Source organism: Neoarius graeffei, chromosome 21 (genome assembly GCF_027579695.1).
Source record: "Neoarius graeffei isolate fNeoGra1 chromosome 21, fNeoGra1.pri, whole genome shotgun sequence".
NCBI lineage: Eukaryota > Metazoa > Chordata > Actinopteri > Siluriformes > Ariidae > Neoarius > Neoarius graeffei.
Window position 1 is genome coordinate 13,623,967 of NC_083589.1, and position 16,443 is coordinate 13,640,409.

The following is a 16,443-nucleotide window of genomic DNA, read 5'->3' on the forward strand; positions in this document are numbered from 1 at the left end:
ATTGCTGCTCATCTGCTGTTTGCTAAAGATCATGTGGACAAGCCAGAAGGCTATTGGAAAAAAGGTTTTGTGGACGGATGAGACCAAAATAGAACTTTTTGGTTTCAGTGAGAAGTGTTATGTTTGGAGAAAGGAAAACACTGCATTCCAGCATAAGAGCCTTATCCCATCTGTGAAACATGGTGGTGATAGTATCATGGTTTGGGCCTGTTTTGCTGCATCTGGGCCAGGACGGCTTGCCATCATTGATGGAACAATGAATTCTGAATTATACCAGCAAATTCTAAAGGAAAATGTCAGGACATCTGAATCTCAGGATGTCCTGAGATTCAGGACATGAATGTCAGGAACTGAATCTCAAGAGAAGGTGGGTCATGCAACAAGACAATGACCCTAAGCACACAAGTTGTTCTATCAAAGAATGGTTAAAGAAGAATAAAGTGAATGTTTTGGAATGGCCAAGTCAAAGTCCTGACCTTAATCCAATCAAAATGCTGTGGAAGGACCTGAAGCGAGCAGTTCATGTGAGAAAACCCACCAACATCCCCAAGTTGAAGCTGTTGTGTACAGAGGAATGGGCTAAAATTCCTCCAAGCCAGTGTGCAGGACTGATCAACAGTTACCAGAAATGTTTAGTTGCAGTTATTGCTGCACAAGGGGGTCACACCACATACTGAAAGCAAAGGTTCACATACTTTTGCCACTCACAGATATGTAATGTTGGATCATTTTCCTCAATAAATAAATGACCAAGTGTAATATTTTTTCCTCATTTGTTTAACTGGGTTCTTTTTATCTACTTTTAGGATTTGTGTGAAAACCTGATGATGTTTTAGGTCATGTTTATGCAGAAATATAGAAAATTCTAAAGGGTTCACAAACTTTTAAGCACCACTGTATTTTAAAAGATTTGGGTACATCGCCAATTCTAAGGGAAGAATTTATTATTTTTAGAAGTGGTTCAATTGCTTCTGGTATTATCTGTTTGAAGAGTCGTGTTCATAAGGGATCTAGTTACACAAGTTGAAGATTTTGATGTGGAGATTATCCATCCCTTATCTGTAGCCACTTATCCTGTTCTACAGGGTCGCAGGCAAGCTGGAGCCTATCCCAGCTGACTATGAGCGAGAGGCGGGGTACGCCCTGGACAAGTCGCCAGATCATTGCATGGCTGACACATAGAGACAAACAACCATTCACACTCACAGTCACACCTATGATCAATTTAGAGCCACCAATTAGCCTAACCTGCATGTCTTTGGACTGTGGGGGAAACCGGAACACCCAGAGGAAACCCACACAGACATAGGGAGAACATGCAAACTCCACACAGAAAGGCCCTCACCGGCCACTGGGCTCGAAGCCAGGACCTTCTTGCTGTGAGGCGACAGTGCCAACCACTACACCACCATGCCACCTGATGTGAAGATTAATGGAGAATAATTAGTTTGATTTCTCGAAGGGGAGTAAAACATTCTAATTGCTGATCTGATGCATTTATATTGTTAACTACAGGGTTACTTACCGGTAAATTGTCTGGCCTTAAATTAATAGTTTGAATTTTTTGTCTGATATTTTCAATTTTTATCATTGAAAAAATTCATGAAGTAGGTGCTACTACATATTGCAGGTGTACATGTGTATATAGTGGTATTTTTCTTAGTTAATTTTGGTACAGTAATAAATAAGAATCTAGGATTATTTTTGTTATCCTCTATTAGGGTGGAGAGATACACTGATCTCACAACACTAAGAGCTTATCTATACTTCAGGATACTCTCTTTCCATGCTAATTTGAACACTACCAATTTTGTTTGATGCCATTTACGTTGTAATTTTCAAGTGGTCTGTTTTAGAGTGTGAGTGTAATTGTTATATCAGGGTGCTAATTTTTTTTATGTCATCATTTTTCTTTTAAGTGGAGCTACATCATCTAAAGTATTGTGGAACATTGACTCGAAACATTCAGTTTCCTGATCAAGTTCTGCAGGGTCTGACCAATCAAAGTTGATAACTATGGGAGATTATTTATAAAACTCTGTGCAGTAGTTGACATGAATGTACATTTAATACAGTAGCCTGGTGAGGTGCATATATCATTGCTCAGACATATTTTGAATAAGATGAGATAATGATCTAAGGTAATTTCAGACTGTGGAAGTGTGACTATATTTAACCCAAATGTTAGTATTAGATTGAGAGTGTCACCACCATTGTGTGTAGGTCCTGTGACGTTCTGATTAACCCCTACTGAATCTAAAATGGACACAAATGCTGTTTTCAGAGGATCTTCAGGGTTATCAAAGTGAATTTTAAAATCTCCACCAACTAAGGCTTTGTCTAAGGAAATAAGGTCTGAGATAATAGCCACAAATTCAGAAAAAAAAAAAAAAACTCAGAATATGCCCCCGGGGGCCTGTAAATAATAAATAATGGAATTGACTGGATAGACTTATTTTTTGAGGCTACATGCATTATATTAGTATGAAGAACTTCAAACATATTAAATTTATAACCAGGTTTCTGTGTTACGCCTAGATAATCATTTTAAATAACCACAACACCTCCTCCTCCTCTGCCAGTTAGATGAGGCTGGTGTAGATGACTGTATCCAGGAGGACTACCTTCACTTAATGTTATATATTCATTTGGCTTAATCCATGTGTGGCAGCGGGGGCATGGCCAAGCATCGGTCTGTGAATGGAGGGCAGAGTCAGGGAAGGTAAGTGGTGGAATCACTGCACCTGATGGGAATTAACCTGTGTTTGTGTGCCTTCCCCAGTGACCGTGCCCTTTAAAAGGAGAGAGAGAGCCGAGAAAGGGAGCTCTCTCCCCAACCAGAACACTTGTGTGTGGCTGGGAGTGTGTGAAAGGCAAAGCTGAAAATAAAAGTTTTTGAGAACTCAGTTCTGGCCTGCCGTGCTTCTGTGCTCCACCCACCTGGTCAGATACAACAGTGGTGCTGAAACCCGGGACGGAGTGCAGAAGGGAGCAGCCACATGGAGTCCTCCCCCTTCAAGGACCTGGTCCATGCCCTCACCACGGCCCAACAGAGCCAGCACCAGGCGCTGATCGCTCTCCAGAAGGAGCAGGAACAACAGTTCGAAGCCCTGGTGCTGGCACAATAGGAAGATTGCCAGGTGTTCTGGCACCTGCTCGCGTCAGTGGGGTCCACGATCACCACCGCCACGGACCCTCCCCACCTCACCCTATCGAAGATGGGTCTGCATGACAACCCCAAAGGCTTCCTTGCTCTTTTTGAGCAGGCAGCAGAGGCATGGGGTTGGCCAGTGGAACAGCGCGCAGCGTGCCTCCTCCCCCTGCTAACAGGTGAGGCACAGCTGGTCGCGCTACAGCTCCCCGCCGACAGCTGGCTGGTCTACGTGGACCTCTGCAGGGCCATCCTCCAATGCGTGGGTTGCACCCCGGAACAGCAACAGCAGCGCTTCCACGCGCTGCGCCTGGAGGAGGTCGGCCGGCCGTTCGCATTTGGCTAGCAACGCTGGAATTCCTGCTGGCGGTGGCTGAGGGCCGACAACCGCGATGCCAAGGGAATCATCGATCTGGTAGCGCTGGAACAATTCATCGCCCGACTTCCGGAAGGAACAGCGGAGTGGGTCCAGTGCCATCGCCCGGCGTCACCGGATCAGGCCATCGAGCTGGTGGAGGACCATATGGCGGCCGTTCTGATGACGGGACAGCGTGTCTCCCCTTCTTCCCTCTCTTCTCTCTCTCTCTCTCCCTCTGTTCCTTGTCCTCGCCCTATTCCCCCACCGCGGAGGCGGGGGCCGGCTCCACCCCAGCCGGCCCGCCGCACCCACGGTGCCCTACCGTTTCCTACTTCCTTGTCTGTCTTCCCCCCCCCCCACCCCCCCAGGTGAGTGATCTCCAGAACACTGGTGCAGGGAGAGAGCCTGGGCCGTTATGCTGGCACTGCAGGGAACCGGGGCACCTCCAGCATCAGAGCTCGGTGATGGAGGTGGGCGCGGTGGTCCAGATCCCCGACGTGCCAGGGACCACCCTCAATTGGGCCGGAGCGTATTGCATACCGGTGAGTATCCAAGGGGATACATTTCAGGCTTTGGTGGACTCCGGCTGTAATCAGACCTCAATCCACCAAAGCCTGGTGTAAGACGAGGCATTGGGAAGAGCACAATTGGTGAAGGTGTTGTGTGTGCACGGGGATATTCACAACTACCCTTTAGTGTCAGTCCACATTCTATTTCGAGGGGAAAAATTTAGAGTAAAGGCGGCGGTTAATCCTCGCCTTACCCACTCGATAATTCTGGGGACTGATTGGTCGGGATTTCGGGAATTAATTATGCATTTAGTGAAGAGTGGGGCCTGCCATAGTTCAGCGGGGGGAGGTCCCAGAGTGGCATTGGCGGGAGCAGCTGTCACAGAGCCGTCTACATCATCACCACGTCAGAGTGAGGAGCAGCATGTTCCTCCTCCCTCTCTCTGGGATTCTCTTGCGGATTTCCTGTTAGAGCAGTCACGAGACGAAACTCCGTGGCATGCGTTTGACCAAGTGAGAGTAATTGATGGTCAAACTCTCCAGCCAAACGCCACGCTGTCCTTCCCCTATTTTTCCATTATTAAAGATAGGTTATACCGAGTGACGCAGGACACTCAGACTAAGGAACAAATAACACAGCTTTTAAGCCCAAAGAGCTGCCGGGAATTTATATTCCAGGCGGCTCACTTTAATCCCATAGCTGGACACTTGGGGCAGGATAAGACACTAGCCCAAATAATGACCCGGTTCTATTGGCCAGGGATTCGCGGCAATGTTTGTAGGTGGTGTACGGCGTGCCGCGAATGCCAGTTAGTAAATCCCGCGGCCATTAAAGCACCTTTAAGCCCTCTGCCATTAATCGAGACCCCATTCGAAAGAATTGGGATGGATCTTGTCGGGCCATTAGATCGGTCAACATGAGGATATCGCTTGATTTTAGTTCTGGTGCCACAAGCCTCCATGGGGTTCTCCCAGTTCGAATTATTATACGGGCGTAAGCTGCGTGGCATTCTGGATGTGCTACGGGAAAATTGGGAGGAGGGACCTTCAACCAGTAAAAACGAAATTCAACACGTCATCGACCTGCGCGCCAAACTCCACACACTCATGCACCTAACCCAGGAGAATTTGTGGCAGGCCCAAGAACGTCAAGTCCGCCCGTACCTCAGGGGCACGCGCCTTAGGAAATTCACACCGGGAGATAAAGTACTCGTGTTGTGGCAAGGACCCTTTGAGGTCACACGGCGAGTCGGGGACATCGACTATGAGGTAAGGCGAATGGACGGGTGGGGCGTTACAGATTTAACACCTCAATCGACTAAAACTTTGGAACGAGGAGGTCCTCGTGGCGTTGGTGTCGGTGGTTCCGGAGAAGGCGGAGCTGGGGCCGGAGGTTCAAAAAAGAAATTTGACATCGCCCACTGCTCCAGTCCCCTGTGGAGGCCACCTCTCCCCGACCCAGCTCACGGAGGTCGCCCAGTTGCAAACAGAATTTTCTGACGTGTTCTCGCCCCTACCCGGCTGCACCCACCTCATAGAACACCATATTGAAACGCCCCCGGGGGTAATAGTGCGCAGCCACCCTTACAGACTGCCAGAACACAAAAAAAAAGGTGGTTCAGGAAGAACTCGAGGCCATGCTCGAAATGGGCATCGTCGAGGAGTCCCACAGTGACTAGAGCAGCCCAGTGGTCTTGGTTCCCAAGGCTGACGGGTCGGTCCGGTTCTGTGTGGACTATAGAAAAGTCAACGCGGTGTCTAAATTTGACGCGTACCCAATGCCTCGTATTGACGAGTTGCTCGATCGATTAGGCATGGCTCGTTTTTATTCGACACTGGATTTGAAAAAGGGATATTGGCAGATCCCCTTGACTCCACTATCCCAAGTGAAAACAGCCTTTTCCACACCGTTTGGCTTACACCAGTTCGTCACACTTCCTTTTGGGCTGTTTGGGGCACCCGCTACATTCCAGCGGCTTATGGATAGGGTACTCCACCCCCACGCCACCTATGCGGCTGCCTACTTGGATGATGATATTTACAGTAACGACTGGCCACGGCACTTAGAACACCGAAGGGCCATCCTTAGGTTGCTGAGGTGAGCGGGTCTCACAGCCAACCTGAAGAAGTGTGCGATTGGGCGGGTGGAAGTACGGTATCTGGGTTTCCACTTGGGCAATGGGCAGGTGCATCCCCAAATTAATGACAGCAGTGATTGCGGTCTGCCTGAGGCCCAAAACCAAAAAGGGGGTGAGGCAGTTCCTGGGGCTGGCTGGCTACTATCGTAGGTTTATACCTAATTATTCAGACGTCACCAGCCCGCTGACTGATCTCGCTAAAAAGGGAGCACCAGATCCGGTCCAGTGGACGGAGCAATGCCAGCAGGCTTTCTTGGAGGTAAAGGCTGCACTGTGTGGAGGGCCACTGTTACACTCCCCTGACTTTTCTCTCCCCTTTATTTTGCAGATGGATGCATCAGACAGAGGGCTGGGGGCTGTTCTGTCCCAGAAGGTGGAGGGGGAGGAACGTTCAGTGCTGTACATCAGCCGGAAGCTGTCGGTGCATGAGGGCAGGTACAGCACAATCGAAAAGGAATGCCTCGCCATCAAGTGGGCAGTCCTCGCCCTCCGCTACTACCTGCTGGGGCGCCCTTTCACCCTCTGTTCAGACCACGCGCCCCTGCAGTGGCTCCACCGCATGAAGGATGCCAATGCACGGCTCACCCGTTGATATCTGGCACTCCAGCTGTTTAAGTTTGAGGTGGTCCACAGGCCGGGGGCACAGATGGTCGTGGTGGATTTCCTCCCCCGGCAAGGGGGGGGAAGTCGGCTACAGGCTGGACAGCTCCCCGACCTGAGTCGGGTGGTGGGGGTATGTGGCAGCGGCGGCATGGCCAAGCATCGGTCCGTGAATGGAGGGCGGAGTCAGGGAATGTAAGTGGTGGAATCACTGCACCTGATGGGAATTAACCTGTGTTTGTTTGTCTTCCCCAGTGACCGCACCCTTTAAAAGGAGAGAGCAGAGAAAGGGAGCTCTCTCCCCAACCAGAACACGTGTGTGTGTGTGTGTGTGTGTGTGTGTGTGTGTGTGTGTGTGGCTGGGAGAGTGTGAAAGGCAAAGCTGAAAATAAAAGAGTTTTTGAGAATTCAGTTCTGGCCTGTCGTGCTTCTGTGCTCCACCCACCTGGTCAGATACAACACCATGTTTCTGTTAAACACAGTACATTAAGCTCCTGATCAATAATAAGTTAATCAACAATTAGCACTTTAGATGTAAATAATGATTATGCTGTAGTCATATGGGTCATAATAATATATTATGATTATGCTGTAGTCAGGCGGCACGGTGGTGTAGTGGTTAGCGCTGTCGCCTCACAGCAAGAAAGTCTGGGTTCAAGCCCCGTGGCCGGCGAGGGCCTTTCTGTGCGGAGTTTACATGTTCTCCCCGTGTCCGCGTGGGTTTCCTCCGGGTGCTCCGGTTTCCCCCACAGTCCAAAGACATGCAGGTTAGGTTAACTGGTGACTCTAAATTGACTATAGGTGTGAATGTGAGTGTGAATGGCTGTCTGTGTCTATGTGTCAGCCCTGTGATGACCTGGCGACTTGTCCAGGGTGTACAGTACCCCGCCTTTCACCTGTAGTCAGCTGGGGTAGGCTCCAGCTTGCCTGCGACCCTGTAGAACAGGATAAAGTGGCTAGAGATGATGAGATGAGATGCTGTAGTCATATGGGTAAGTGTCTTAATATTGTGACTACCCAAAGAGAAATTTGACATCAATACAAAATTTGGTCTTTGGTTCAAAATGGGGTACAATAAGAAAATGATGGGGGGTTTTGTGCTTGTTTCAGGCTCTTTAATAAAAAGTTGAAAACAGCAACATACAACCCCGATTCTAAAAAAGTTGGGATAAAGTACAAATTGTAAATAAAAACGGAATGCAATAATTTACAAATCTCAAAAACTGATATTGTATTCACAATAGAACATAGACAACATATCAAATGTCGAAAGTGAGACATTTTGAAATTTCATGCCAAATATTGGCTCATTTGAAATTTCATGGCAGCAATACATCTCAAAAAAGTTGGGACAGGGGCAATAAGAGGCTGGAAAAGTTAAAGGTACAAAAAAGGAACAGCTGGAGGATCAAATTGCAACTCATTAGGTCAATTGGCAATAGGTCATTAACATGACTGGGCATCTTGGAGTGGCAGCGGCTCTCAGAAGTAAAGATGGGAAGAGGGTCACCAATCCCCCTAATTCTGCGCTGACAAATAGTGGAGCAATATCAGAAAGGAGTTCAACAGTGTAAAATGGCAAAGAGTTTGAACATATCATCATCTACAGTGCATAATATCATCAAAAGATTCAGAGAATCTGGAAGAATCTGTGCGTAAGGGTCAAGGCTGGAAAACCATACTGGGTGCCCGTGATCTTCGGGCCCTTAGACGGCACTGCATCACATACAGGCATGCTTCTGCATTGGAAATCACAAAATGGGCTCAGGAATATTTCCAGAGAACATTATCTGTGAACAGAATTCACTGTGCCATCCGCCGTTGCCAGCTAAAACTCTATAGTTCAAAGAAGAAGCCGTATCTAAACATGATCCAGAAGTGCAGACGTCTTCTCTGGGCCAAGGCTCATTTAAAATGGACTGTGGCAAAGTGGAAAACTGTTCTGTGGTCAGACAAATCAAAATTTGAAGTTCTTTATGGAAATCAGGGACGCCGTGTCATTCGGACTAAAGAGGAGAAGGACGACCCAAGTTATCATCAGCGCTCAGTTCAGAAGCCTGCATCTCTGATGGTATGGGGTTGCATTAGTGCGTGTGGCATGGGCAGCTTACACATCTGAAAAGACACCATCAATGCTGAAAGGTATATCCAGGTTCTAGAGTAACATATGCTCCCATCCAGATGACGTCTCTTTCAGGGAAGATTTTGCATTTTCCAACATGACAATGCCAAACCACATACTGCATGAATTACAGCATCATGGCTGCGTAGAAGAAGGGTCCGGGTACTGAACTGGCCAGCCTGCAGTCCAGATCTTTCACCCATAGAAAACATTTGGCGCATCATAAAACGGAAGATACGACAAAAAAGACCTAAGACAGTTGAGCAACTAGAATCCTACATTAGACAAGAATGGGTTAACATTCCTATCCCTAAACTTGAGCAACTTGTCTCCTCAGTCCCCAGACATTTACAGACTGTTGTAAAGAGAAAAGGGGATGTCTCACAGTGGTAAACATGGCCTTGTCCCAACTTTTTTGAGATGTGGTGTTGTCATGAAATTTAAAATCACCTAATTTTTCTCTTTAAATGATACATTTTCTCAGTTTAAACATTTGATATGTCATCTATGTTCTATTCTGAATAAAATATGGAATTTTGAAACTTCCACATCATTGCATTCTGTTTTTATTTACAATTTGTACTTTGTCCCAACTTTTTTGGACTCGGGGTTGTAATTTGCCTGCCAAAAAGTTCCCCTGAATTCAGAAGGAATGTCTCTGTTCTCCCATCTTCATTTCTGATTGCCTCACACTGCCGACTTAAGAGTTAAACTTCCTAGCCTGTATGTGTAACTTTTTTGAGGTCCCACAGGATCCCAGTTTCAGTGCACACTTTAACATGGGAATTAAATCAACAGTTAACAATCATATCCTTCAAGCACCTCATTGCCAAGTATAGCTCTAATGGCTGCGTCTGCTTCCTGTTCAGATACGCTACTGGAGGAAATATGACGACAACGAAGCAGCAGCTTCACGTGTTCTGGTCCACAGCTCAGTTAACCAGACTCGTTTGGAGAACATGCGGCCTGACTCACACTACCTTATTGAGGTGCGTGCTTACAATGGAGCTGGACTTGGACCACCCAGTGAGCACTGTGAGATGTTTACGAGGAGACCACGTAAGCATATAATGGAATCCTTGGGTATTTACACACAATGTGAATGTAGTATATTAATTTTAAAATGCTTTACAAATAAAGACAATGATGCACTTTAAGAATGTTTTATAAATGTAACCTTTCTAGTCTTTACAAGGATATAGAAGTTATGCATCCTGGCATACGTAACATACATTATATGAATATACAGACTGCTAGTCACTCATGATACTTGCATGACCAATACTTTCTAATTCCTATGACAAAATCAGACCTGTCTTATCTAACCAAGGCTTATAGATATGTATTGTGTCCTTGGACTCAACTGCACATGACTGTGTCTTTATAATCTATTGATTTTTTTCAGCTCCAAATCGACGTCTAAGAGTATACAAATATGTCAGCTTTACACGCAAATGGCTGTATATCTACTGGGATCACATCTACAACTACTGGAATGAGTCTTATGTGGAAGGATACAAAGTGAGTCTTCCTTTGGAGTATCACAAATACTAGTGCATCTCAAATAATTAGAATGTCATGAAAGTTTTTTTTTTCAGAAATGAATTCAAAAAGGTAAACTTTCATATATTCTCTATTCATTACACGATAAATGAAATATTTCAAGGCTTTTTAAAATTTTGATCATTATGGCTTATTGTTCATGAAAATCAGAAATCCAGTTTTTCAAATTATTAGAACATTTCCAAAGATCAATTAAAAAAGTATTTACAATACAGAAATGCCCTACTTCTGAAAAGTATGTTCATTTATATACTCAGTACTTGATTGGGGCTCCTTTACCATGAATTACTGCATCAATGCGGCATGGCATGGAGGCGATTAGCCTGTGACACTGCTGAGGAGTTATTGAAGTCCAGGTTGCTTTGATAGTGGCCTTCAGCTTGTCTGTATTTTTGGGTCGGGTGTTTCTCATCTTCCTCTTGGCAATAGCCCATAGATTCTCTCTGGGGTTCAGATCAGGCAAGTTAGCTGGTTAATCAAGCACAGTAATACCATGGTCAGGAAACCATTTGGTAGGAGTTTTGGCACTGTGGGCAGGTGCCAAGTCCTGCTGGAAAGTGGCATCTCCATAAAGCTCCAAAAAGTAAAAGAGAAAAATGCTTGAAACATTTTAGTTTGCATGTAATGAGTCGAGAATATATTAAATTTTCACATTCTTAAATAACTGATGGAAAATATTGAACTTTCTCATGATATTCTAATTCCTTGAGATGCACTAGTAAACCCATTGACTAATAGAACCACAATTGTCTACAACATGCACGAGACACATCAGTTCTTGAGACCAGCAGGAATCACTTTTATTTGGTTTTTGATGTACAGTGAGGGGAAATAAGTATTTGGACACTATTTTGTTGTATAATGTACATCAGCTGCATATGTGTATACTTTTGAAGTGGACATATCTTTTGAATTTCTAATTATAAATACGAACAAAATATAGGATATACATATTAAAAAGATGGTTAAAAACTATATTGATATGGAAAAAGGTATTCAGACACAATCAATCAATAAAGGACCAACATAATTAGAGGTTAACAGTAATTAGACAGTTGACGACTTCTTATGAACACCAGGAACACCAAAAGACACACAATACCATGGAAAAGAACTGTGGTAGATGACAGAAGAATTCCTTCCATGGTGAAGAAAATCCCTTTTACAGCAGTTGGCCAGATAAAGAAAAGCCTCCAGGAGGTAGGTTTATCTGTGTTAAAGCCAACAGTTAAGAGATGACTTCACCAGGGTAAATAGAGAGGGTTTACTTCCAGATATAAACCACTGGTAAGCCTCAAATTCAGAAAGACCAGATTAGAGTTTGCCAAAAAGTCTGTACAGTTCTGGAACAACATCCTGTGGACAGACGACACAAAGATCAACGTGTATCAGAATGATGGGAAGAGAAGAATATGGAAAAGGAAAGGAACTACTCATGACCCAAAGCAATACCACATCAACTCATGGTGTGGGCGTGTATAGCTGTCAATGGAACTGGTTCTTTTGTATTTATTGGTGACGTGACTGCTGACAAAAGCAGTAGGATGAATTCTGAAGGCTGTATTATCTGCTCACATTCAGCCAAATGCTTCAAAACTCATTGGATAATGCTACACAGTGCAGATGGACAATGACCTGAAACTTGCATTTCACTTGTTGAAGGTAAAACTGAAGGCCAGGTGCCTCAAGAACAAGCAGGAACAGAAGACAGCTGCAGTTATGACCTGACAGAGCATCACTAGGGAAGAATCCCAGTGTAGTGTATTAATTCATTCAAAATACTATGTTACTTACAATAAATGTGAATTAAATTAATTTAATTATTTTGATGAAACAAAAATACTGGAAGGGTGGTTAAACAGTCTGTGTTTTATTGAAAACATGGTGTTACAGCACATGTGCACGCCTGATGAATGATCAATTAGTCTGGTTGCAATTGTCCCATATGAAAGTGTGCTTTTCTGTATTGAATCCTCCCCCTTTGATAAAATCTAGACTAATGAAATGTGGGTTGTTTTTTGTTGTTGTTGTTGTTGTTGTTGTTGTTGTAGCATGCCAAATTTGTTGTCCTAAAGCAGCACCATATACAGTGGTGCTTGAAAGTTTGTGAACCCTTTAGAATTTTCTATATTTCTGCATAAATATGACCTAAAACCTCAGATTTTCACACAAGTCCTAAAAGTAGATAAAGAGAATCCAGTTAAACAAATGAGACAAAATATTATGTTTGGTCATTTATTTATTGAGGAAAATGATCCAATATTACTTATCTGTGAGTGGCAAAAGTATGTGAACCTTTGCTTTCAGTATCTGGTGTGACCCCCTTGTGCAGCAATAACTGCAACTAAAAATTTCCAGTAACTGTTGATCAGTCCTGCACACCGGCTTGGATGAATTTTAGCCCATTCCTCCGTACAGAACAGCTTCAACTCTGGGATGTTGGTGGGTTTCCTCACATGAACTGCTCGCTTCAGGTTGGATTAAGGTCAGGACTGGATTAAGGTCAGGACTTTGACTTGGCCATTCCAAAACATTAACTTTATTCTTCTTTAACCATTATTTGATAGAACGACTAGTGTGCTTAGGGTCGTTGTTTTGCTGCATGACCCACCTTCTCTTGAGATTCAGTTCATGGACAGATGTCCTGACATTTTCCTTTAAAATTCGCTGGTATAATTCAGAATTCTTTGTTCCATCAACGATGGCAAGCCGTCCTGGCCCAGATGCAGCAAAACAAGGCCAAACCATGATACTACCACCACCATGTTTCACAGATGGGATAAGGTTCTTATGCTGGAATGCAGTGTTTTTCCTTTCTCCAAACATAACGCTTCTCATTGAAACCAAAAAGTTCTATTTTGGTCTCATCTGTCCACAAAACATTTTTCTAATAGCCTTCGGGCTTGTCCACATGATCTTTAGCAAACTGCAGACAAGCAGCAATGTTCTTTTTGGAGAGCAGTGGCTTTCTCCTTGCAACCCAGTGTTCTCCTGATGGTGGAGTCATGAACATTAACATTAGTCAATGAGAGAGGCCTTCAGTTGCTTAGAAGTTATCCTGGGGTTCTTTGTGACCTTGCCGACTATTACACGCCTTGCTCTTGGAGTGATCTTTGTTGGTCAGCCACTCCTGGGGAGGGTAACAATGGTCTTGAATTTCCTCCATTTGTACACAATCTGTCTGACTGTGGATTGGTGGAGTCCAAACTCTTTAGAGATGGTTTGGTAACCTTTTCCAGCCTGATGAGCATCAACAATGCTTTTTCTGAAGTCCTCAGAAGTCTCCTTTGTTCATGCCATGATACACTTCCACAAACATGTTATGAAGATCAGACTTTAATAGATCCCTGTTCTTTAAATAAAACAGGGTGCCCACTCACACCTGATTGTCATCCCATTGATTGAAAACACCTGACTCTAATTTCACCTTCAAATTAACTGCTAATTGCAATCACAGATATGTAATATTGGATCATTTTCCTCAATAAATAAATGACCAAGTATAATATTTTTGTCTCATTTGTCTCGTCTGGGTTCTCGTTATCTACTTTTAGGACTTATGTGAAAATCTGATGATGTTTTAGGTCATATTTATGCAGAAATATAGAAAATTCTAAAGGGTTCACAAACTTTAAAGCACCACTGTAAATGAGGGCTACTGTGTCTATTGTGGCTCTTGGTGTGATGTTCATAGCTTCTCTTCTTTGCTTTTTAGATTTTGTTTAGGAAGGAAGGGGAGCGCTATGGGAAACTGTACACCACCGGCAGGCACTACATTGACTTCCCCATGCCTGAGACCGGAGACTACATAATAGAGATACGGCCTCGCTGTGAAGGAGGAGATGGCCCTATATCACAGATACAGGTGCAAGGTGTGCTGAGAATCTTTTTTTTTCCACTCTCACTTGTGTCCAAATGATTGTTCAGCAAAGTATTGTGTTATGTTCAGTTACTGCCAGCATGATCTTGAACTCTGAATGCCAAGTTCCTTTAAATGTTCTCTGACATTATTCATATAGACTATATTTTAAGCTAATGTCTGGAATGATCCCTTCCTGTACCTTTCACTTTTTCTGTCATGTTGTCACAGGTGCAGCTATTGTGAACTCTCAGCCTATCTGCGCTGTAGCTCTGCTGCTGCTGGTGTTCACCTGCATGAACCTGGGCATTTAGGAGACTATAATTTCTCAAGTTGAATCAAAAGGCGTGTAGGAAAACCCAAATCTCTATGTTCTATTGACAAATGTGCGATTTATTTCATTATGCAATTATTTGTATGTCGTATAACCTTCCTAATGTGTAGATCAAATTGAAGTATTAAAGTACCAATATTAAAATCCATATTGGTGTGAGAGATGAGTCCATATGATTACATGAAAACATCACCGTAGACACAAGTTTTGCAATATTGATAATTGGATTTAGTAAAAATAAAAAATAAAAACAGCAAAATTCTTTTTAATTTACTGTTTCATATATTTTAAATTTTGTTCATGTGGACTAAAATTTCCCTGTTAAGTTACAGTAAACTACTAGCAGTTACAGTTGCCACCTTGAAACCTTTTCTACAGTATACCTACTGTAATGTACAACAGTATATTACTGTAAAAATTACAGTACTGTGCTGTATAGAATAAGCTTTACAGTATAATAATGTTTGCTGCTATTTTTGTGTTCTTACTGTAATCTCCATAAACAGTTTATTACCATCAAATGTAATAAAGTACTGTAGAATGTGATCTTTACAGTATAGCACTGCTATAGAAGCAAATGATTTAAAAATCTTACATTTCAAAATGAAAAACCCCTGAAAAGTGCTAGTATAGAAACGGCTCATGTACAAAAGATGGCCTTACAACAAAAGGCTTTTATTAAAGTCAGTGCACTGTCAAACACATTCAGTAACTGACAAATTTAAAGTAATTAAATTTTTGCAAAATAAATCCATAAAAACATCATTCCTACCCTGAATTCAGTTTCCTTTCTTCTTGAACTATGATGAGATGGCTATACACCATTAGAAGAAGAAGCCTTTATTTGTCACATGCACACTCAAGCACAGTGAAATTCATCCTCTGCGCGCGCGCGCACAGAGCAGTGGGCAGCCATACGCCCGGGGAGCAGTTAGGGATTAGGTACTTTGCTCAAGGGCACTTCAGCCCAAGGCTTCCCCATGTTAACCTAACTGCATGTTTTTGAACTGTAGAGGAAACCGGCGCACCCGGAGGGGACCCACGCAGACACGGGGGGAACATGCAAACTCCACACAGAAAGGCCCCCGTTGGCCGCTGGGCTCGAACCCAGAACCTTCTTTCTGTGAGGCGACAGTGCTAACCACTACACCACCGTGCCATCTCTATTAAAGCCACTGCATCAAATACATACAACACCTAACCAATTTCAAGTCATGAAATTCTTGTAAAATACAATCAAGAACAATCATGTCAAACAGCTTCTCAACAATCTGTATACAACTTGCATACCATACTGAATGTACCTTGCCTTCAGTATCCATCTTTCATGAGTTATAATCATGGTAAATACATATTGAGTAAAAGAACAAACCTCAAACTGCAGACTGAACAGATCAGAATGCTAAGACTCATTACCTTAAAATGACAACATGAACAGGTGATTACAATGTGGGAAATTCCTTTATGAAAGTGAAGGCCTGTGTGGAGGATGTGTTGTGGGCTATATAAAGCCCCACTCAAACTTCATGAGGTTTATAATAAGGGTGGCCACATAGAGTTTCACAGTTGCTCCCTTTTTCTGGACCAGCTTCCCTGTCTTCTTGGACACCACCTTACCCTGGCTGGCCTTTGCTCCCCTCTCAGGGTTGATACCAATGAGGTGCCTAAAAATGTAATAATAGAGAAAGCATAATATATTGAATGTGGTCAGGAAAGACTATTTGCACTTAATACAGAACCTCATGGCATTTACCAAATTAAAAATGAGATATTTTCTCATGATGAGCTGTGTGTCTCATAATTATGAAA

At 43.7% G+C, this 16,443-nt stretch overlaps 1 protein-coding gene across 1 annotated transcript in view; it reads left to right on the top strand.

Annotated features, from left to right (window-relative positions):
• Positions 1–14,685, top strand: part of cntn1b (contactin 1b) — a 165,939-nt gene extending 151,254 nt beyond the window's left edge. The window contains exons 22-25 of the mRNA XM_060903505.1: positions 9,748–9,937; positions 10,284–10,399; positions 14,157–14,313; positions 14,532–14,685. Coding sequence (XP_060759488.1) covers positions 9,748–9,937; positions 10,284–10,399; positions 14,157–14,313; positions 14,532–14,614 — 546 coding nt within the window. The 3' untranslated portion in view covers positions 14,615–14,685. The remainder of the gene's footprint in view (positions 1–9,747; positions 9,938–10,283; positions 10,400–14,156; positions 14,314–14,531) is intronic.
• Positions 14,686–16,443: the final 1,758 nt, after the last annotated feature.